The sequence below is a fragment of the Rutilus rutilus genome (assembly GCF_951802725.1).
Source record: "Rutilus rutilus genome assembly, chromosome: 19".
NCBI lineage: Eukaryota > Metazoa > Chordata > Actinopteri > Cypriniformes > Leuciscidae > Rutilus > Rutilus rutilus.
The window spans coordinates 18,826,288-18,850,445 of NC_140232.1; the positions used below are offsets into that span (position 1 = coordinate 18,826,288).

A 24,158-nucleotide genomic window follows, 5' to 3' on the forward strand; every position below is an offset into this window, starting at 1 on the left:
CTAATCTTAGAAGTGCACTAATCATGCCGCACAACACCCATCCTTTACAACAATAAAGAGCACAAACTAAACTCATAAACATCCACCATCTCCTTTCCTCAGACCTTTTGCCGGTTTGTAAATGACCTGTTAAATGTGTTTAAGACCAAGTTAAGAAAAGCCTTCCAGTCAAATGGGAGGGCGACCACAACGCATTACAATGTTACTTGAATGACCAGTCCGGAAAGTAAATTAAAACCTAATTTTTGTTATTTCTATATATTATACAAGTTGTTCACCTAGATTCATAAAGACCAATTAATCTATTTCTGAAAAATTTTAAAGCCGAAAAGTGATTTCTCTATGCTGAGCTAAAGAACTCCTGAGAATTAAATGGTAAGCTAAATTAGATGAACAAAAATGCAATGAAAAACATAAATCATAAACATTTACACACCACAACTGATTCATTTAGGAGAAAAAGCATATTGATTGCTCTTCACATTTATTTATAAAAAGGAAACCATTTACCTAATGCTCTCATAATTAAAAAAACAAAAACAAAAAAAAACCCAAAGGGCAGCAAAAGAGTTCAAGAACAGAAAATAAACTGGCATAAAGTAACAATCTAAAAGGCGACAGCTGGAGAAGCCTTTTGCTGTATTACATTCATATTAATGTGATGAAAGCTGGACGAAGCACATCAAACAGACATATACTGAATGCAGGTCCATCTCAACATGCCTCTTTTTTTTCTTTTTTTTTTGTAAATCAAGCTGATATGAGGCTCCTGAACAAAACATTTGGTCAGGTTCAAACAATCTGTCAATCTGTCATTTATTTAAAATGAATATGTGATGATGGTCCAAAGGTGAAGTACAGTAACTGTTAAAACCAAAGACGTAACATAGTTTGGAATTAACCTTAAACGCTAACCAGAATAACTGCAGATTGGTCTTTCTCTCAGATGTTTGAGAGCTAAAAATAAACTGCTTAGTTGAACACACACTGGAATTTGAAACGGTATTATTTCAAACAATTCAAAATGCTCCTCGGGAATGGAAAAATTAAATACTCTATTAAAAGAATCAAAGCGTTTCGAAAATAAGACACATACCTCACATTTTTCATGAAAATTCTCATGAAAAATTCCTACATTATCATTATTGTTTTTATTTGAATGTCTCGTATTAAGTGTTATTTGCAGACAGGTGGGAAACATCAAAGTCTTTCATACTCATGAAAAGAGAGCGATGCCTGAATTCAGCACAGCTGGAAAACAGGATATATGTGACGATTAGGATTTCTCACTCACTCATGCAGAAAATCTCTATAAATCAATTCTATTCATCCATATTAATGCACTGGAATGTAGCTTCATTTACATCTTCAATTAGTGCATGTAAGATGATTTTTGTGCTTTGCAAACTATAAAATGTGCAGGTATTGGTGCGCATAACATATTATGAATCACATAGGATTATTCGTTGTGATAAATATCGATAAGACTTTCTTATCCTGAGAAAGAACATACCATTTGATTAGTACTGAAGGAAGTTAGCTTAACTGCATCACAAACAAGATTTCATTTTTGGTATACTATTTCAGACTAATACACTGGACAGTACATGCACATGTGCTGCAAATCTGTTGTAGTGTTTTCTACAGTATCATACTGTTGTTGAGCAGCACTAATGTCATATGAAATGGCTCAAAAGGTTACATAAGCTTATTGCTGACCTCCCTATTTAATATGTAGTGTTTCAAGCCAAGATCGGTCACAGTCGTAACAAAGGCGCCCACGATGAGCTTTCAAAACAATCCTGTAAAACGTTAAACCACTAACTGTGTGCTGTAGTGAATAACTCCTATTGGTGTACAATTCTCCTCTACTGAAGTGCTTTCTCCAATAAAGCGTTTCAATTAGGCACTGCTTTGAGCAATCCGCAGGTCTCGCTCTTTTAAAACAAGTTCAATTGTTGCACGTTGTGAATTAAGGTGAAGAACTTGCTCCAAATGCCTGTCTGGACGCAAGAACTCGGGGCGGCAAAAGGCACGGGGTCACAAGCGGGTCCTCGCTGTTCCTCGAGACTGATTTCAAATCCACAGGCTCGGATCATCCACACTTGGATTTGAAGTCCGTAGTGTTTTAGGGTCTCCCGACAGTGAGTTGAAGCACTATTGCCAAGGCAAACTGATTCTGCATTAGCGGCCGAGTTCCATATAATCAATGTAATCACGCCATATCAGCATAATGCTAATGCAATTGTCCTTGTGATCGATGTAATATGACTTTGTGCTAGGGTTAGGCCTGGATGATATGGTGGGGTGTAAAAGGACATGTACTCAGGTCTCAAAATACTTGTAGATAGCGGTGACGTAAGTCATAACACTCTGCCAGTCCGGTCTTTCGGTATGGACCATGTCATCGATGTCCTGAAAGAGAAAGCGAGAGATAATTAAAGTGTATTTGAAAAAAAAGGCACATTATACCACTTATTTCCTCATTTCAGCAGGAAGAAATCAGTGAAACTCCATGAAGAGTCCATGACTTTAAAAATATATATTTGCAGAGATAACCAGGGATGTTTTAAACTATTACGCTTATTACTGGTGCACAAATGCCTCTAATAATAATAGTATATATACATTAAAAAACAATGTAGTCTATCAAATTCCAGCCAAAATATTTCAGAGCAGAACACATGAACAATTTACACTGCATTTATTTGATTAAAAATACAGTAAAAACAGTAATATTGTGAACTACTATTACATTTGAAAATATTGGATTTCTATTTTAATACATTTTAACATGTAATTTATTTCTGTGATGGCAAAGCTGAATTTTCAGCATCATTACTCCAGTCTTCAGTGTCACATGATCCTTCAGAAATCAGTCAGTCATTTTAATTTTATATATGTTGAAACCGGTAACGCTTTACAATAAATGATACATTTACTAACATTAACTAACAGTGAGCTATACATTTGCTCCAGAATTTATTAATCTTTATTAACGTTGGTTAATAAAAATACAACTGTTCATTGTTAGATCATGTCAGCTCTGGTCCATTAAATAATTGTAACATATACTGTGGAACTTTAAAATTTTAATAATGTATTAGTACATTTTGCACATAACAATAACTAAAATTACTAAATGCTTTAGAAGTGTTTTTCATTTATAGTTCATGTTAACTAAATGTGGTTAGCAATGTTAACACGTGAAACCTTATTGTAAAGTGTTACCTTGAAAACAATGTGCTGCCTAATATTTTTGTGAAAACTATGGATTCTTTGATGAATAGAATGTTTAAAAGAACAGCATTCATTAGCATTTATTTGGAAATATGTTTTAACATTATAAATGCCATTACTGTCACTTTTGATCAATCCTTCCTGAATAAAAGTATTTTACTTAACAAAAACTTTTGAATAGTAGTCTATGTTCAGTAAATACATTATTTGTATGAGTTCTCCATGATTTTGAACATTTTATTCATTTCTAGAACTTGCTTTAGCTTCAGTGCATGCTGAACATATTGTTTAAGTAGTTCACAATAAGCAAACAATTCTATATTGTGTGTTATAAGTAAACAGCGCTGGATGATAATTAAGTGTTTCCAGCTTTTCACCTGCTGTCAGCTTACAGGATGGGAGTGGAGGACAGAAATGATGATAAACAGAGTGCCTTAGATCAGCATTAGGTCTTTCTGCACGTCCAGTGAAACTCTCAAGACTACTGAACATGACCGTTTGTGTGCAAACTACAGGCTTGCTTCATCAGCCGGCCTGAATGAGCTGTTGTAATAAAGCTAATGCAAAAGACCTACTTACCAGAGTGGACTTGATGCCCACACTTTCTGCTGCTTGGAAGGCCAGAGTGAAATTTCGTCTCTGAAAACAAATAACTAGTTGTGAGATTAACAACAAATAATAAAACCAAGATCAACCTAAAAAAATAACAAAGATCTGTTCTCATAGCCTTGATAAATCTTTAAATAAATGCTACTTGGTTAGGTATTTGTTTTTGTTTTTTAAGTGTGTTTTATCGTTCCAAATACTAGTGATGGGGACGAGACCGCCTATGCCGAGTCCGAGTCAAGACCGAGTCTTTGAAGGGTCGAGTCCGAGTCGAGACCGAGTCTTTGAGGAAGCAAGTCCGAGTCGAGACCGAGTCTTTAGGAGTCGAGACCAAGACCATAAAAACATGTCAGTTTTCATATTCATGATTTAATATCACCCCAGTTAATAATCAACAGTTAGGCCTACAGACTAAGCTAGATTGGGAATTGTTTAGAGGAGCAGTCTTAACGTCTTAATATGGACTATGCTTTTACTATCATTAAAAAAATCCCTACCACATGCATCATCTTCTGCCTATTTTTCTAAACTGCTTCAACAGTGCTGCTCTGTCATCAACATGTTAAGCCCACCCTGACTTTTTTAATCATAGTTAGGACATGCAGAGCAAATAAAAAATTTCTAGTGGTATGTATTCTAGTGGACTAGTGATGGGGACGAGACCGCCTATGCCGAGTCCGAGTCAAGACCGAGTCTTTGAAGGGTCGAGTCCGAGTCGAGACCGAGTCTTTGAAGGAACAAGTCCGAGTCGAGTCCGAGAAAGCAGAAATCGGTCTCGAGACCGGACTCGAGTACTACATCACTACCAAATACTATAGACATCATGACTATAAGGCATAGTCATGATGCAGAATCAGCAGTGCACTTGCCTTGTCTTGACTGTTGAGCTCTTGATAGGGAATATGAGCAGGCAGGTATGTGTGAAGGACAGCGCAGAAGGCCAGTCCATCATTCCAGCTGCTGCTGAAGTTGGTAATGTCGATGTTCTGTGGAACAAACAGACACGACAGACTTTATAAAAGCCCCTGGGACTTTGCATTAACATGAACTAAAACCGTGAGATTATGAAATTTAAGATGCAGCACATTTAAAACCAGATTCGAGAGAGTTTCTGTAAGAAATTCAGTGGAACACATTCAATGGAACATTACCCCACAAACGTTGCAAAATCTTCTCATCTTCCTGTGGTGTGAAGCAAATTTCCTGTTCATAGCTTCTCCCACAACCTCATTTGTGCTCGAAAGAGCAAAATAACATGTTTCAGATCCATTTCTACGAACATCTTCTACACTGTCCTGAAGTTCACTTTTTAACCTTAATGTGTGGCAGAAGAGCAGAGAGCCTTCATCCCCTCCAGCTCATATATTCACACATGTACTGTAAGAACTACAACTGATGCATCAGGAACATTAGTTATTGTGGCTGACATTTAATGTAGAATTACTTATGCACTTTATTTTTTCAGAACAACCTTCTCTAGGGATAAATAGGGAGTTCTGAAAGGAATAAAACAGCTTATTTTGTTCCTACATTATCTTATGGTTAATAAATAAAAGCTTCATGCCATTCCTCTTCCGTTCCACTTTGACAATCATGGGCTTTCATCAGCTGTGTTCACGGCTAGTAGTTTCACACATGGGTAAAGTTTTGGTGGTTAACATTGACTAACCCAACCATAAAAATGTTTACCCTACTTCTCTAAAATATGTGCAAACAAGCGAGGTAACAGTAAGCTTCATTTGTTTATGAAGCGCTGACTTTTCAAACTTAGTAATGTGTAGTAGGAAACTACTGAAGAAGATGAAATTTAAAAGTGAAGAAAAAAACCATCTGTTCACAAACCAATAAAATATTTATTCAAGGCTTTATGCTGCTACTTATTTCAAAACAAAAATGTCCAGATGATGCACATTCAACGAGTTTGTTCTCAGAAGTGCTGCTGACGACCCTGTTTTGCGTCAAGTGCCATTTAAAATGCCAGAGAAATTCAGCGAACTTCCTGGTGAGGATCTTGATAAACAGTGACTATGACAACATCACAAGCTTTTGTGGGAGAGAAAGACCTTGTTTAAGTAGGAAACAGCATTTCACTGAAATCTGAAACAAATTATATAACAGGTACATAACATGACTATTATTCTGTGGATAAAGATGACATCTGAGATTTGGAAAGATTTAAACTTCCAAGGATGCTCATAATTAATTGGTTAACCGACAGTAAGAATTTTGACCGATTAATACTATCAGTTAAACGGTTTAAAAAGTAATTGTGCAAAATATTTTAAAGGGGTCATATAATGGTACATGCCCTTTTATACGTTGATTGTACTGAAATGTGTGTTGGCAGTGCCTGTACACAACCATCATAAAATGATAAAAATCCATCCAGTGGTTTTTTAAAAATCTTCTTATATGTTTTCCCCTCTCTCAAATCAAGCCGTTCGATTTTGTGACGTCACAAAATCGACGCCCCACCCACGATTGTTGATTGACAGCAGCGTTTCAACACAGACCCGCCCTTGCTCGTGAGCAAGCTGTCTGTCATCATAGTCCGCGCGTCATTGTTGATACGCTGGAGCACTGTCTATGAGCAGTCTGGCGTCTAAGCGATTGTGGTTCTTGGGTGCAATAAGGAACACAGCAGTCATTTTGATGTTCCTAAATCCGAACCGCTGAAGACGCAGTGGCTGAGTTTTGTTTTCGAAGGGAATATTCCCCACGATCAACGTCAATGCTTTCATGTTTGCGCGAATCATTTCACCAGACTGCTTTATAAACGAGAACATTGAAAAAGGTATTAGCTCCTGTCTGAGTATGTGTTGTTTATGTGCCTAATGCCTGTCATAGTCTCACAGACTGGTTATTTTTTAAACAGATAAGTAAAATGTTAGTGCTTCAGCCCTGACAGCTGTACCTAACACTGCATAGATAACGTTATGCATCACGGACAAAAAACGTTTTTCATGTCCATTAGCTGTAACATCAATCTGTCAATGAACTAACGTATACATCAGTAAACACATAGCGTTCATATCTCACTACTCTACCCTGCCAGTACATACAAAGATAGATCAAAGTGACATTACGTTAACCAACCATTCAGAAACGTCCTGTTTTCCAACTCCGGTTCAAATTGATACGGTTGCACAGTGTCCTCAGAGACTCCCGCTGCCATTCTTCAAAATATATACCCTCAACTGTTGTCAAGGCAACACTCCACGTGTATTGTTGTGGCAAAACGCCCACAGAACAGAGGGGCGGGGTGAGCAAAGCTCATTATCATTTAAAGACACATGCACTTAAACGGCGTGCTGAAAACAGAGCTGTTTTTGACCAGGTAAAATGAGTGTTTTCTTACAATACTAATGAGAATTTTTTATTGAAGTATATTACTAACTTTTAATTTAGACCCTAAAGAATCATATTAACTTGTACAAAAATGGCATTATATGACCCCTTTAAAACGTTTGCTGCATGGTTAAAAACGATGCTACATATATTAAATTGCGTTTTTGAAAGAGAGAGAAAAAAACAGATACAAGTCGCATACAAGTACAAGACTTGCAAGTACAAGTCGCATTTTATTATTACATTACATACAACTTGGTGTTGGCTCTTGGACAACTCTTCTGATTATTCTTTTCACTCCTCTATCAGAAATCTTGAGAGGAGCACTGGTCGAGGCAAATTTATGGTGAAATTATTGTCTTTCCACTTCCGTATTATGGCCCCAAAAGTGCTCACTGGACCATTCAGAAGCTTAGAATGGCGCCTATAACCAATGCCATCATTATGTTTTGCAACAATTAGGTTGTGAAGGTCTTTAGACAGCTCTTTGCTTTTACCCATCATGAGATGTGTCTTGTGTGACACCTTGGCAATGAGACCTTTTTGTAGGCCATCATTTGGGACTGAACCAGCTGTTATTAATTTCCACTGACAGGGGGCTGGATTGCTTTTTAATTACTGTAAGTTTTCAGCAGTTGTCTTGGCTTTCCATGCCTTTTTGCGCCTCTCTTTCTTCATGTGTTCAATACTTTTTCCCTGTGTCATTTCACATTACTACACATAACTTAATTTCTCAACTTATTTTTGTTTGTTTCTTTGTATGTATGGCTTACTTGGGTTGTTACCAACATCTGGTGAAAATTTCATGTCAATAGCACCTTTGGAAATATATTTACTGAGAAAAATGATGACGTGTTCAATACTTATTTCCCCGCTGTATATCTATCTATATATATATATATATTAGGGCTGTCAATCGATTAAAATTTTTAATCGATTAATCACATGATTGTCATGAGTTAACTCGTGATTAATCGCACATTTTTTTATTTGTTCTAAATGTACCTTAAATGAATACTTTTCAAGTTAGTAATACTCTAATCAACGTGGACATGGATAAATATGGATGCTTTATGCAAATGTATGTTTATTATTGAAACCATAGTCAACATAGAGCATGAAGACGAGACATGTTTCAAAGGTCATAGATGTTTTACAAAGAACTTGTTCATGTCTATTAGACACATGTAGAAAGAACAAATAAATACCAGGTTCCCATTACTTCTCTTTCTTTGCACTGAGCAATTAACACAAACATGTTTAGATTTTTGCATGACAGGGCAGCTCTTCTGAAAATGCTAAATGTACATTTATTATTAGGCTACATTATAGTTTGTCTCTCTCTGTGCCCATTTTGATGAAGCTAAATTCTCAATAAAACGGTTTTCATTGGTATATTTTACTGTTTCTGTTGTCAAACAACGGAATGAATATGAAATGGTGACTGAAACGCGACCCATTAAGACATAACCAGCTCTCCCTTCCAAGATGTTAATCTGCACAAAAATCCTGATAATCGAGCCGTCGTCTGATGAAATCAAATACACATAAGATAAACACAATATCTGTTTTGCGATTTCGGCTATACTTGCATGTAAAATTAGAGAAGCAACATCATATCTGTGTTTAACTGAATTAAAGCGGTGCTCCTCTCTGCAGCGCGAGACGCAGAGAGAGAGCGCGAGAGAGAGAGGCGCGCGCGCGTGTTGGGAGAGCGGTACCGGTAGATTACTCAGAAACTAAATAAGGTTTGGGCGCTTTGTTGAAGGGAAAAAAAAAAAATCGCTAAATGGGTCTGCAATGTCGCTAAGTTGGCAACACTGTGTATCTCCATTTCTCCAACTAGGTTTTGGGCCACGGGTCAAACAGAAAATACGCGCTGCGTTAATCGAGCGTTAAAAAAAAATAGTGCCGTTAATATGATTTTGCGTTAACGCGCTAACTTTGACAGCCCTAATATATATATATATATATATATATATATACACACACACATATCTCTCTCTCTCTCTCTCTATATATATATATTTTGTGCTTTTATTTTACATGTCAGGGAACCAACCTGGTAGCCCTCTGTTTTCTTCTGACACCATCTCAGCAGTGCATTTCTTTTGGAACCACCATATTCACGAGCCAAAGCAGATAGAGGGTCTTTTCGCTCCTCTCTAGATGGATAAACAAAACAATAATGATTGTTTTAGCAACCTTGTTATTACTCAACTCAGAAAAGGCATTCCAGCAGTTTAGATTTATAGCACAGTGTATTTTGAACAGGTCAAAATGCATGTCCATTGATCGCCATTACATTTATATGAGAAGCGAAACAAAAGTGTGTATGATACAGCCTGTGTGTAGTTAGAGTCAGTTCTAGGCGGGTGCGTACCGAAGGCGGCTGCGTGCTGTGGGATTGACGGAGGCAGTGGGGGAGGAGGAAGATGACAGGGAGAGAGGAGGTGCAGAAGAGCCCATGGCTATCAGAGAGGAAGATGGGCCTCCATCAGGAGTACTGATATCTCTCTTCGCCTCTTCGCTGCTTCTCCGAGACACTAAACAGTGGAGAAAGAAAAAGTTTGATCATCATTTGGGTAACAGTAGTCCCTACTCTTTTGGTTTATACTAGTGGTATAAAACTCATTGCTGTATTACATGTCACATGCATCAATAATGGAATTGAATAACTGATTATATGTATAATGTATTTTGTGTTCATCTGCTCTTTTACTAAAAATCCAATCTACTTCCTGCATGGATGCATTTATTTAATTGTCCCTCCAGTTGCATCAGTGTCTTCGGAATATGAAAATAATTATGAAAAGTGTCATTGTTGTCAGAAGAAATATTTTCACCCCTAGTACCCCTAGAATGTAAAATACTGTTCAAGTTTGGGGTTGGTAAGATTGAAATTTAAGATAAACAGTAATATTGTGAAATATCATTATAATTTAAAATAACTTTTCTATTTTAATATATTTTAAAATGTAATTTTAAAGCTGAATTTCTAGCAGCCATTACTCCAGACTTCAGAGTCACATGATCCTTCAGAAATCATTATAATATCCTGATTTTGTACTCAAGGAATATTTCTTTTTATCATAATTGTTTTCAGGATTCTTTAAATGAATAGAAAGTTTAAAAAAGAACAGCATTTATTTGAAATAGAAATATTTTGTAACTTATGATCCATTTAATGCATCATTGCTGATTATGGTCTCAACTTACTGACCTCAAACACTTTCGAATTTATGAACAAGACATTACAGCATGAGTGCATTAGTTGAGGTTTTATTATAGGCATTGTGTTTGTATTTGTTTGATTTTAAATGGCTCTGAGCGTCACCTGTGATGGTCTTTGATGTGTCCATGTTCGAGACTCTCTGAAGAGCTGAAGTGGGACGACTGCCATTGGCTGCTCTGAGTAGATGCTCAGCTGCAGACAAAGAAAGACCAAGATATAATGTCATAATCATGATTTTAATATCTCTTATCAGTTCAGCTAAATAGAACTCTGGCAATTCTAGGGGAAAAAACAATGAAAGAAAAGAATGAATGGTGCAGTCTACAAACACACACTGCCAAATTGACATATTGACAATAAAATGTTATTGCACATTGAATCAATGACAATCAAATGCTATTACAAATATAATCAAAGAAATCTATCTATAAAATTGAAAGGAACATTAGAGGGTAAAAAAACTAAAGTTGACAGCCAATAAATCTCAATAGCTGTAAAGGGTCAGAGGGGCAATCGATCGCCCCCACATGAAAGTCATCCCACCAATCATAACACTGTCATTTCCCCAGAGGATGATAAGAGTTCCTGGTAAGAAGCCGGACGTCTCAAAAACAAGCATGACATAAAGGGCTCTTTGCCCTCTCTTGCACGTTCACAAACACACACTGCCGCTTCTTCCAGCATAACATTTTTGAAAAAGAGTGGGGAGGGGGCATTAAAACCTGAGTATTTGTTCGTACGTGGTGTATTTTTCGCATGAGTTCTCACATCTGTCATAAACTTCTAGTGTTGGGAAAGCATCTGAAAACTACCTCCCAGATCTAAATCCTAGGACATTCACCCCGTTACGACTTCTGGAAAGTCGGGTTGATGTGATTCACATTATGTATGCGATTTTTGTTTTTGCAATGGGTCATAAGTCATGAAAAAGCAGTCATTTGATCATTCACTGGGTCAGGGTGGAGCGGCACAACAGGCTTCCCAGAACTTTTGACTAATACATTTCCAGGTTTGTTTTTGTGTGATTACTAGAAAAGTTTTTTTTTTTTTTTAAACATTTTATAGACATTGCACTCACAAAGAATAATTTCTAACAGATGAAATATTTTAGAGTTGAGCTTAGGCAGAATTTTTTTTTATATATATATATTTGACCAATTTCCATAATTTTTACTATACTGGAAATTTGGTGTTATTTGGTGTTTTTTGTTTTGTTTATGCATTTATATTTTTGTGTTATGTGTTTTTATATTGAAAAGTGTGTAATTTGTTCTTTTGTTTATGTAGCAACATGGTGTCTACACCAAATATCTTCTTGGGGCCAACATAGTATACTTTGACTTTGATACTTTGTGACTGTGATTTTTTTGCACTGTTATAACTTTATACAGCACATTAGCAACACAGTGAATTTTCTAATTCCACTTTCATCAATTCAGTGACAAAAATGTTGTACTCTTATTCAATAAATTAGATGTTAGAACTTGTTAGAGATGACCGACATTGGCTACTGAAAGGAAAAGTTGACATGACTTGAATCAATAAAATAAAAATGTAATAAATCAATGGGTGTACTGAAATTAACTACAAACATTGATCAATAAGGACCATTTGAAACAACAGAAAAATAAACTTTTATAGTTTTTGTTACCTGGCATGCTGATGTCTGTGTAGCTGGGTCTTTTGTCAGTAAGCGAGGAGAGGGGCTTTGCAGCGGACATAGAACCAGTGATGGAGTGTCTCTGTAGGTGATTAACATAAACAGTATTTAAATCATCTTCAATATATTCAGCATGCATTTTTATCAACTGGTCTGATCTGAACCAAAGATAACAGCGTGACTGAATAACGACCGCAGAGTCACTTCAGGTAAGGCAGGATTACGACAGGAAGTCATGAAAAGATAAATATCTCAAATAATCCACACCACTACTGAGATAGATTCATATCTCCATTTCATTTCACGTGTGCTTTTCTGCACTTGAAAAAAATAATGGTAGCTTTTATAAGCCTTAGCATCTGATCCTCGTAAAAGGTCTCTTTCCCTTCATTACTTCTGCTAGACAGGTTACACATCCACAGCTAGATTGTGGCCAGCTTGAGTTAAATCCGTTTCGCTCTTTTTCCCTAGAATGCTACTCCATTTCTACATCAATCAAAAGTAGCTGCAGACTGCAGCTAACATCTCAGAAGGATATGACTTTAGACCTATTTCCTCTGCTGTCCTTACCTCACCTCTCTCTACTTCAATAATGCCCTGACAATCATTCTTATCTAACTTCAGTGCAGACCATTTTTAAGAGTGTCACTTTGATATATACGGTCAATATCAAAAACCATTTGCGATCACCAAGCGTTACACTGAGGTGAGAAATGAGGTTGGGATTAGTTTCATACACTGGTTTGCAATGTGAGCTTTGCTTGTTTTGAAAGGACCTTTGTCAAGCAAAGATCATATCGTCCCACAGAATCCTAAAATAAAATTACATATCACATTATATAACTTAAGCTAAAATGGTCAAATGAATGTGTCAAAACTTAGCTTCTTTTTACTGATTTGTGTTCTTCTTTTCCTTTCAGTTCACAAGCTAACAGCTCAGACTACTAGTTAAGAAAAACTCTCATCAATAGCTAGAATAAGATTTGACAAATAAAACTATCCCTTTGCGTTTTTTTTGTTGTTGATAGCCTTAGGTTTAGTAACTTAGCTTACTAGCTTGGCATAGCATTAACCGCTTAAGAAAAGCTATTTTTATTTTAGCTATTTTAGCTATAACAAGATATCATGACAACATTTCCCTTCCTTTGTTTTTCCAATTAGCAAGCTAACACATTAGCCTACTATCTTAGCATAGCACTCAATTGTTTCAAATGCTCTTTTGATAAGCTAAAAAACAGTCGTCAAAAATATAACATTTTCCTTTATTTGTGTGTTAAGTTAGCCCTTAGTTAGCAAGCGAACAGCCTAGCTTATTAGCCATAGCGCTAACTGCTTAAGAAGAGCTCTTCTGATTAACTAGAACAAAATATGATGACAAATGAATTCACCCTAAGTGGTTGTTTTAAGTCTCGGCCGATGTGGCGGCGCCCTCTTGTTTATGTCCCAGAATGCACTGCGCAGTGACGTCGGTTGCCAAGCTCAATTGTGTTTTCTGTTAAACTTCGGTTAGCAAACTAACAATTCAGCTTAATAGCTTGGCATAGTGCTAACTGCTTAATAAAAGCCCCTTTGATTAGCTAGAACAAAACATCATGACAAATTAAACATTTCCCTTTTTGTTTTTAGTTAACATGCTAACAACTTAGCATAGTGCATAGTGTTAAGAATGCTCATTTGACAAGCTAGAAAAAAAGGGTCACAACAAATTAAACATTTCCTGTTCTTTGCATTTTTCAGTTAACAACTTAGCATAGTGCTTTTGATGAGCTAAAAAAATAAAAATAATAATCACTACAGATTTCCCATTTCACTTTTTGTGTTTTCAGTTCATCTTTATTTAGCAAGTCAACTGCACAGCTAACTAGCTTGGCATAGCACTACCTGCATAAGAAAGTTAGTTGATGATAAGCTAGATGATAAAGTGCAAATTTTTTTTATCAAGCACTGAGGAACGGAGGACGGGGTCTTGCATTACTGGCACACAAAAACTTGTTGGATGTTTGACATCCAGACCGCATCAGAAGTGACGGCTACACTAGTAATAAAACGTAAAGAAAACCAAACTATCCCACAATGGAAATTCCACAGTTCTCATGAATGAGCCGATGCTGTGAGAACTGTCAAGAGGCCCGGAGGAGGAGGAAGTGCTGCTGTCTCAGAGGTTTCCGAGGTTCAACAAGCAGGAAGAGAGTCAGAATGCTACTGTTTGACCTTCACAGTGAAAACAACTCTCTCTGCAGCACTGCATAATATATTATGTGTCATTGTGTAACTCTTAGCTACCTGTATTGGTGAGACAGCAGCAGCAGGCGGGGTCTTCATAGGGCTGGGACTGAGAGGTGTGCGGGGTAAGGGGGCAGTTGTGGTTGTGGTCGTGGTTGTGACAGCAGCAGCTGCGGCAGCAACTGCAGTCCCATTAGCTCCAGGACCTGTGGCCACACCAGAATAGACTAAATGAAACCTCTGAAAAAATTAAAGATGCCCCATACACATGAAACTTAGAGCAACAAGAGATGTGATACCCTGTGAGGCACTGTCAAAGCTTTTGATGAGAGTTTTGACGGTGGGAGATGGCTCGGAAGACGTGGAGGGGCGTCGACTCAGTCCCATGCCCTGCCTGAGTGCAGCCAGGTCCCTCTCAACGGCGTTCATGTAATTGTACACACGTCCACGTTCCTCGTCTTGCCTTTGACATAACACAGAGTCACATTTTCAACATGGATACTCTGTCTCCTCACAGACAGGAAACACTTTATTAAATTTAAACGATTGTGTGACCCTCATCTGCTACATATAGGCCTTAATATAATTAACCCAAACATATGTGCTCACAGATAATTAAACCAAGGCTCTATTAATACCGGTACTAGAAGCGTTTCGCAATAACATTTACTAGTACCAGTACTTTAAGAATGACAGCGTTTTAATAAGAGCTTGGTTTCCACTCCCTGCAGGCACACTGGCTGTGCAAAACTTTATATTATATCTGTGCTGCGTAGGACTGCCTACATTTATTGACACGTTAGAGCGATAAAGAAACATGCATGAATGAGAAAACAAAGCAAAGGACCTGCTTCATGTTAAAAAGAGTTATTAAAAGCAATAAGCCTAAAAAAAAGAATTTGCACACTCTAAGCGCGCACAGAAAGCCGTTGCTCAGACAGCATGCAATCTCAAATTCAGATCTCTTTCGCGACTTATTGAGCTTGAACAGTCAAATACATACACAATTATGTCAAAATGCCCATCTGGGCGAGCACTCACATAAATACAGTTGGTTATGATTTAAGTGAAGTGAACATTTGGGAGAAATTCGGATGTGTGCCAATACGATCCGTGCATTAGGCCTTAAAGTGACAGCAGCCTAATATACTGTACTTACCTGCTGCTGTCTGTATCTATAATGTTAATCAATTAAAAAAAAAAAAAAAAAAAAAAAAAAATTCACTCACTGTTCTTCACTGAATAACACCAAGTACAACATGTTCCTGGATCAACATCTTAGTTGATCCTGGAACAACATTCCAATCAACCAATCATAGGGACAGGTTTACAGTTTAGGTTAAGTTAAGGCTTACAACCAGGGTTAGGTGCTTCTACATAAGTGTTATACACATATCATTTCCCTCAGATTTTAGAGATACGTTATGGGTAGAATATGATCTAGGAACATGTGTTACTTGGTAAAATCAAGGTGACCCTGTAGGCCCAGCTGTACCATAGGCTGGTAGATGCTAACCATAGGCCTGTGTGGTGGTGGCCAATTATTATTTTTAAATGGGAGGAAATGCTCAAATAGCAGGGCAGGCATACACTGGTAAAGTGAGAGATTTCATGGGTTTCTTATTTAATAAATAAAATAATGAATTCTAAGTGCCATGTGGGTATTCTATAATTCAATGACTTTTTCTGTTGTTTTAGGTTTTTGTCGTGGTCTCGGTTAAGTAGTAGTGTTACGATCGAAGTTTGCTATCGTGACAACACTACAGTAGGATGCAAAAATATGATGCCTTCTAAAATAATCCCAGGAGGCAATTCTATAAATGAATTGTGATAGGCAAAGATAATGATTTTATGAAACCAAGTTTGAAGCAAGATATTAAAAACAATAGGATCAAGTTTTGTCACTGTGTAGTGTACATATTGACCACCAGCATAACACTGTGTCCAAGCTTTTAACACTTACTTGCGGTTTTTAACTTCATCTAGTTCTTTGCCCAACTTCTCGTTTTTCTCTTGGGCTTCTTGCAGGCGGCGCCGTAAGTCACCAATCTCCTCCTGAGCTTCTGACTTGATGTCGTTAGCAATAACCACAGCAGTCTGCAGATCTGCTTGGAACTGACGCCACTCTGCAGACTCTTCCTGAACATAAATAAACGCACAAGCACAGAGGCACAAGAGGCATCATTTTAGACATGCACAAACATTTAATGAATGTAATTTTTTAAAAGAAAATAAATGTATTTAAATGTAATGCAAAAGGTATATTTAAAATAAAATAAAATAAATTAAAATGCAAAAGAACTGCAAAGTATATTCATATGAAACATCTGGACAAAAATGGGTTAAGTCAAACATGAATTAACAAACAATAAAAGTGGGCTCATGTCCACAAAGAATGTATGTTAGATGAATTTTCTCTGGTAAGAAATTAAGATTTTGCTGTGGTTTTATCCTAACATAACACTCAGAAGCTGAGGACACCCTTTCAAATGATGCCAGTCTCTGAAAGCCGGGTCCTCAGATGACTGCCGCCCTTGCCCTCACTTACCCTAAGTTTACGGTGCAGTATCTTTATCTCTCTCTCCATGTCATGCTTCTGATCCTGAAGCTTTTTCATTGAATCTGCCAGGAAACCGGAAGGAGAGCGAGTGAGCATGTGAACTGAGGGCATACAGGGTTCGTATGGGGGGAAAGAAGAAAACAATTTCTGCACTGCAGAAACAGTGATTATAAAATCAAATCATTATGCATTCTAAATGTCACCACAAAAGATAAAAGGTCAATTAAATAAATGATATAATCTCTTCTTACAATTTCCACTGATATTTGTGAACTGTAGCAGTCAAGTGATGTTAGAAAAACATTATTTATTTACTGTGGTTTCATCCTACTAACACAATAAGTGAACCATGTTCTTGAACGACTGGCACCATCATGTGGTCATATGAGGAAGATACACCAATTACAGCCTCTCCTAGTTTTGAACATTGACAGCATGCACCCAAACTTTCCACACTCATATTCATATTATCTGATGCTTCTTGCACACAAAACTGAAAAGCACATGCGAAAAGACTACCTGACAGAAGTCAGGACATGCAGGTTTCTAGCAGGGGGAAAAAATCATGTTTAAAATGTACCAGCGTTTCAGCAGGAAACTAGATATTCACAAGGAAACTTCTTACTTTTGAACAGATAGAAATTCTGATCACCACGTCTATACATTTCCGCGTTTTCTCTACAACTGCTCATGGACACTGTAACACTATATTTTAGTTTTTTGCTGTGCTACAAATCTGGTATCATCCATTTTAGATCTACCTGCCCTTAAATGGCATGTAAAAAATAAACTGGTTGGTTGGCTTTACATGTAATACGTTTCCCAACCCTGTTCCTGGAGGCACCCTAACTCTTTCTAATCAAACACACTTGAATCACCTCAACAGCTCATTAGTAGAGACTTCAACACCTAAAATGGATGGGTCAGATAATGGTGACATCAGAAATGTGCACTGTTGGTGTACCTCCAGGAACAGGGTTGGGCAACACTGATTTGTACAGTCTCTTCTTGTGTAAGTGGGTGGTTCTTGATCAGAATAAGCTGCCAAACAGATCAGACCTTATACTGCAAGACTATGCTGAACAGTTCAGCATGCAATACATTTGTTTAGGTCAGGGGAAGAGCAAAATCATCATGTGTAAATCAAAATCTGTCAAACTCACTCTCTAGGTCGCTGATGATGAGGTTATCATGAAGTTTGACGGCTCTGTGCTGCTCCACTTCATCCTCCAGCTCAAAGATCGACTCCTTCATGTCTCCGATCTCCGTCTCTTTCTCCTGCATGTCCTCACGTTGCTTCTCTAAAACCCTCTTTTGCTCGGCCAACTCTTTCTGCACCTCGCTCTGGAAGTCCCTGTACTCAGCGTCCAGCTGGACCACCACAAGAGGAGAGATGGACTAAGTACTCAAACTCCTAACAGTTCTTAAATCAACTGAACCAGTGCTCGTGCTCACCTTGTTGAGGGTGTCCTGGAGACACGCCACCTCAGTGCGAGCGTGGCCCAAATCGTCCTGTAGTTTGGAGGCTTTGGCTTCAGCTTCCTCCTTGTCCAGCCTAACCCCCTCCAGGAGTTGGTGGATATCGCTCTTATCTCCGGCATTGTGGATTGAGTAGAGCTCAGCGACCTTCTGCCTCTCCTGCTCCAGTAACGCCCGACAGCGGCTCAGCTCAGCCTGATCATTGTTGACTGCAGCTTTACACTCCTCCAGCACCGCCGCCATGCCGGACCGCTCCTGCCTTTCCACCTCAAGTCGTCGGTCCATGTGATGGTTGCGCTCCTTCAGCGCTGCAATCACACTTTGAGCATCGGCGTTATCCTGCTCGGCCATTTTTAGAGTATTGCTCAGATGTTGCTGCACGCCCAAGAGCTGCTCGCGCTCGAATCGAGCATTATCTGCAAGCTCCACATAGCGCTGCTCCAGCTCCATGTATCGGCCACTCTTGATGTCTTCGTCTACCGAGTAGGCCACACCGTGCTCGTCCAGGAGTGAGCGGAAGTACTCGATCTGACGGCCGCAGTGCTCCAGTTTGTCGCTCTGCTGGCAGAGTGAATCCATAAGTAGAACCTTTTCCTCTCCCAGGCGTTCATTTTCACCGTTTAGCTCCTGCGTGATCTGTTGCAGGTCGGCCAGTTCCTGCAGAGTGGCTTGGAGCTCCTCGGATGTGCTGTGTTGGTTCTCCTCCATCTGGTGAATACGCTCCGTCAGGCACGCCACAGACACCTCGCTGGTGTTGCCACTGCTCCCCTTTCGAGAGGAATTGCGACATGCCGGGGCGCCACCTTCAGACTCGGAGGACGACGAGGAACCGCAGCCTGAGGGAGCATCCAAGGCATCATCACTTGAGGTCACTGCTTGGTAGACCTCACTGGACTCGCTGTCTAGGTTGTCCGTTGAGCCACTTCGCTGGCCTCCAGTAAGGAGGTCCTCCATGGAGCCTGGTGCTGATCCCTCCACAGAGAAGGACACAGCGGCACAGTCTCCATGACCTCCACCACCTCCAGAAGTGGAAAGTTCAGGACTGATAGAGGGTAAGGCAAAAGTCTTCTCAGCCCCATCCAGTCTCTGCTCCAGGGAAAAGCCCAGAGCATTGAGGCGGTCCTTCAGCATACGATTTTCATTCTTAAGCAGGTTGAGCTCTCCACGAATGGCCTGGTTCTGTTCCTGCAGGAGCAGCAACGTTGATTCCACATCTGCAGCTGTGATCACTGAAGCTGCCTCCCTCTCGGGTGGTCTCTCATCATCCTCCTCTTCCTAGGAATACAATAACATCACAGTGAGTGCATTTTTTTTTGTCTATTCTAAAGTCTTAACAATCAGTTCTGTCACATTTCAGATGCACCAACACTACTCACTGGTACTTGCATCACCACATAAATAATTAAACTCACTATCTACATCCTAATACAATTATACAGCTGACCAATTATTTGCCATATCTGTTAAAATCATACAGATATCTTTTAATCGAGTCAATATGGAAGCCTTTTTCCACCTCTGAGTAACACATTTTAAATAAAAAGGTAATTCAAAATGTCTCAAAATGTGAATATATCACATAATTGCAACTTAATGTCTCAAAATGTGACTTAATACTCAATACTATCTTGTAATTGCAACAGTATATCTCATAGAATGATTTATATCTCATAATTGCATCTTATTTTAAACTTTAGCTCACAATTACATTTTTAAGGCAGTAACAGGTGGAAATTGGAATGCAACATGCTTTGGCTTGCCTAAAACTGCACTTTTTCTCTGATTGTGCAATTTTGTTTTGGTAGATTGAAAAAAAAAATGAAAAAAAAAAAAATATATATATATATAGAGATTTTTTTTTTTTCATTTTCACAATTACAGAAGTACTGCATTTAGGTTGGAGCAGTTTTTTTTATTGCTATGCCGCTGCTGGATCTACAGTCAGTGCCACAGAACATTATACAAATAAATTATGTTTTACCTGGGTTGTGAGACTGCAGTCTGAATTTAATGTGATAAAATAAAAAGATTGGGTACCACAAAATAATTCATTGACAATACATAAACTAGTTTACTATGTTATCTTTGCTGGCTACATGCATCTGACTCTCTGGATCTTTAAATGGGAGTTAAACATTATTCCATTATGGACACATTCACAAAAGAGTTTTGTTGCATTAAAATTGTATTTCAATTAAAATGGAACATTAAACTATGTTATAAACAGTCTTGTTTTGTTTAGTATGATATGTATGTAGTTAGGACCAAAAATCTAAATGATCATAAAGCAATATTATAATAAGAAGTTAATCTAACCTCAGGCAGTCCCAGCTGAACCCTCATGTCCCTCAGCTCACCCCGTAGCTGTAGGATTTCCACGTCTTTGCTCTTGGCCAGACCCAACAAATTTTTCACTTTGGCCTCCAGGGCCACTTTATCGCTTAGCTGACCGTCAGACTTTGATTTGCTCATGCGGCACTCTGAGTCTGAGGTTTGGGCCAGTCCACGGGAATGTCTAGGCTGGGCTCGATCAGAGGCACCAGGGAATGACTGCTTCTTACTGCTGGAGTTTCTGGAGTTTCGTAAACGGTCTCGTGAGGAGTTTGACTCCTTGGAGGCCGTGGATGATGTCCGTTTACCAGATGGGCCTTGTGAAGACAATGACAAATATGTGAAAAATCAACAAAACACTATACCTCACAATGCTGAAACTTCAACCGTTCAAAATGTAAAACCATATTAACATACAGGGATCAAATTTTAATTTACCAATAAGTTTCATGTCTTTCAAAATATATGCTGTATGCAAAGGCTTAATTCAACATGTGAAACTGGGCAAATTGTGATGAAGAGGCTAAAAAGAGACACTTCATTGCATGTATTGAAAAATGATGGCAAGTGATCAAATTGATAATGTATTTTTAATAATTGTTTATCTTTCCGATTAAGTTGTTTCATTGCAATGTGCATGGCTGCTTATTAAAAATGGGATATTGTGAAATAAATCAAACTAAATGTTTAATAATATTGTGTAGTGAATATTATTGTAGTGTAGTGATTATTATATCACAACATATTATATATTAAACTGCTTTAAATATAACCAAAAAAAGGAAGAAGAAAAAAAGAGAGAAAAAAGGGCTGCAACACACAAAAAATAACCTTTTTTTTTTATTTTATGAAATTAATGTACTATATTTGAGCTCAATGATGGTTTTTATTGATCATGTTTTTATTTAATAGGCTATATAGGCTTGTATTTTTAGGGGATTGTATGGTACTAAATTATATTTATGCAGTAGTTATACATTTATTCACTTTTTGAACATAGACCTGAAAATGAAATTTAAATTGTCATAAATCTTAAATGTTTTGGAGCACAGACTTAAGTTTGCTCTTTTTTAAAAAAAGACACATGGCATATTATTGCTAAAGTGACTAGATTAAAAAAGTGAACTTAAAAAAAGTTACAGAATTTTAAGTTTATTATTATGAAAAAGTGCACAAAAATACTATTTTGAATTTTATATGAAATATACCTGTATATTTGTATATACTGCGAAGAATTTAAGGTTGATATCTCCGAAAAGTAGCTTTCAAAAAGATTTTGTTTGGGCGCAGTACAAAATGTTTCCACTACATAAAATTAGTTTCCCAATCATTTTCAATGAGGTCATTTTTAACCTCGAGGAGCACAAGTGTTTTTTTTTTTTTTCAGGACAATTTAACCTTTCCAAATCATGTCCATTAGTTTTTTTTTGTGTGTGTGTTTGTGTTCACATAGCAAGTGCCAAAACCTTTACCAAGTTTTGTACCAATCCGATGAAGAGCAAATATTTGCAGGTTAAATACCTGAGTTGGTCTTGGTCTTGGTGTCAGGATTATTAGTGTTTGTTCCACAGGATGCTGTGTGCGTAGAGTTTGATTTCTTGCCCTTGGCAACACTGCTGTTTGTCCCTGCACTGCTCCCAGCCATAGCAGCTAGAAGATCATCATCGCTTTTGACCTGTTGATCAAAGATGAATGAATCACCACAAAAAGTAACAATAACCAACAAATACTAGTTTGCATATCACAAATAGAAGTTGTTGAGCAAGAGAGTGGTGTTACCTTGGAGAGCGGAGCTGTGGTAGGGCTCTTAACAGCACTTTTGCCAGCAGAGGTCCCGGCCGCCACTGCGTCACCTTTACCTCCTCCGCTTGCTGCCTTATTCCCCACTGGCCTGCCTGCTTTCTTCATACTGTGCTCGCTCCCGGTGATACATCTACCCCTCAGTCTATGTAGAGGGAGAGAGGATATAGGTTACAATTTATAGATTTACTGTGACTAAGTTTACTTAATGGCTATACTCATCCTCAGGCCTGGTAAAAGAGTAACGACAAGCAAAATGTGGTTGGGTCACCATCCTGAAATCATAAAAAAATAAAAAAGGACTAGAAATACAATTCTTAGAAGTAGTTTGGAATATTAGTTTTAAAATATTACAAAAATTTGAACAATTTATCAGCCAAATTATTTTTGCTAAAAATAACCAACATGAAGAAAGCAATCACAAAATATCACAAAGAGGAACCTCATGACTGTCATGGTCAGTAAGTCTTAACAATAACAGAATAATTTGTGTTCACATGTGAAACCTTATTACTCCAGGGAAAATTTATGAACTTATGCCATTTGTAAAAATAATTTTTTATATTGGATAATGTTTAAAATAAAGAATGAAGATAGCCTATTACAATTAAAAAATAAAATGTATATCAAATTAAAAACTTTTCTTAAAAATTGTATACATGTCTTTCAGTTTTAAAGAAGGATTAGGCTACTTTTTTTCTTTTGTTGAATATGGTTAAGAATGCATGTTTGAAATTGCATAATCAAAACTTTTGCTAAAAATTGCATAAAAGCTTTTCAATTCATATGATACACATTGATAACCACATGATATAAATCAAAATAATAACCAAATAAATAAAAAAAGATTACTTTGCTCATTTTAAACTAGACATTTCACCTATTAAATGTTTTTCTTTATTATTTTTCTTGCTTAGGAAAAGACTCAACAGCCTACCCGTTTAATTCCACCAGGGGGCAGAAGAGACTAAAATAGCAGCTGAAGAGCACTTGCCCCGCTGGGTTAAAGGCTGAAAGCATAGATCACATCTTTCCCAAAGCTAGTTTATCAGAAACAGCCTTTTGACAAATTTAGCATGATGTGGACTGCTGCTGGAGTTCTGATTGGTTCTAATGACATGGTCGGGCTCACATGTGTACCTTGTGTGGTAAAGCACCATGGCAAACTAGGCGTATAAGCACAGCTTGTCATCATCTGTGCTTGAGGCTTCAGCATGAGTTCATAGAAGAGCCTGCTGTCTGTCTGCTGGGGTGTTGCTCTCTACTGTATATGCTGCTGAAAAACAGTGCCTTAAAAGGCAGCAAAATCCTGGAAGTGCTCAGAACAGGATCAACATAACAATACCAGAGCTGCCCATCTGCACAACGGGAAAACCTTCAACTTAAACACTTTATTTTATAGACAAATTCCAACTAAAGAGTGAAAGCATGATCTCAGACCAATTCGGTTCAGAGAAACAGATTTCAAGTAATGAGAGGGCAACAAGCTACAGGGTAATTATTCTGGGCATCACACACTAATAGTGCCTGGAGATCAGAGCTATTCGATTCTATCGCGGAAAGAACATCTGAAGAGCATTAATGGAGCCTCATTATATCACTATTCAGCTTCAAAGCTAACCACACCACAAACAACTCGCTCGTATAGGTCACAGCACAGCAAAGGACACAACGTT

General features: G+C 37.9%; 1 protein-coding gene across 1 annotated transcript in view; it reads right to left on the reverse strand.

The window, feature by feature from the left end:
• Window positions 1-1,166: 1,166 nt before the first annotated feature.
• specc1la (sperm antigen with calponin homology and coiled-coil domains 1-like a) overlaps window positions 1,167-24,158 on the reverse strand; it is a 37,723-nt gene continuing 14,731 nt past the window's right edge. Inside the window, exons 2-17 of the mRNA XM_084388888.1 lie at window positions 22,462-22,627; window positions 22,204-22,357; window positions 20,668-20,999; window positions 18,328-19,626; window positions 18,036-18,243; window positions 16,861-16,934; window positions 16,276-16,451; window positions 14,612-14,775; window positions 14,373-14,518; window positions 12,081-12,171; window positions 10,532-10,621; window positions 9,578-9,740; window positions 9,257-9,359; window positions 4,716-4,832; window positions 3,820-3,879; window positions 1,167-2,415 (exon numbers count right to left, since the gene is read on the reverse strand). Coding sequence (XP_084245014.1) covers window positions 2,326-2,415; window positions 3,820-3,879; window positions 4,716-4,832; window positions 9,257-9,359; window positions 9,578-9,740; window positions 10,532-10,621; window positions 12,081-12,171; window positions 14,373-14,518; window positions 14,612-14,775; window positions 16,276-16,451; window positions 16,861-16,934; window positions 18,036-18,243; window positions 18,328-19,626; window positions 20,668-20,999; window positions 22,204-22,357; window positions 22,462-22,590 — 3,396 coding nt within the window. The 5' untranslated portion in view covers window positions 22,591-22,627 and the 3' untranslated portion in view covers window positions 1,167-2,325. The remainder of the gene's footprint in view (window positions 2,416-3,819; window positions 3,880-4,715; window positions 4,833-9,256; window positions 9,360-9,577; window positions 9,741-10,531; window positions 10,622-12,080; window positions 12,172-14,372; window positions 14,519-14,611; window positions 14,776-16,275; window positions 16,452-16,860; window positions 16,935-18,035; window positions 18,244-18,327; window positions 19,627-20,667; window positions 21,000-22,203; window positions 22,358-22,461; window positions 22,628-24,158) is intronic.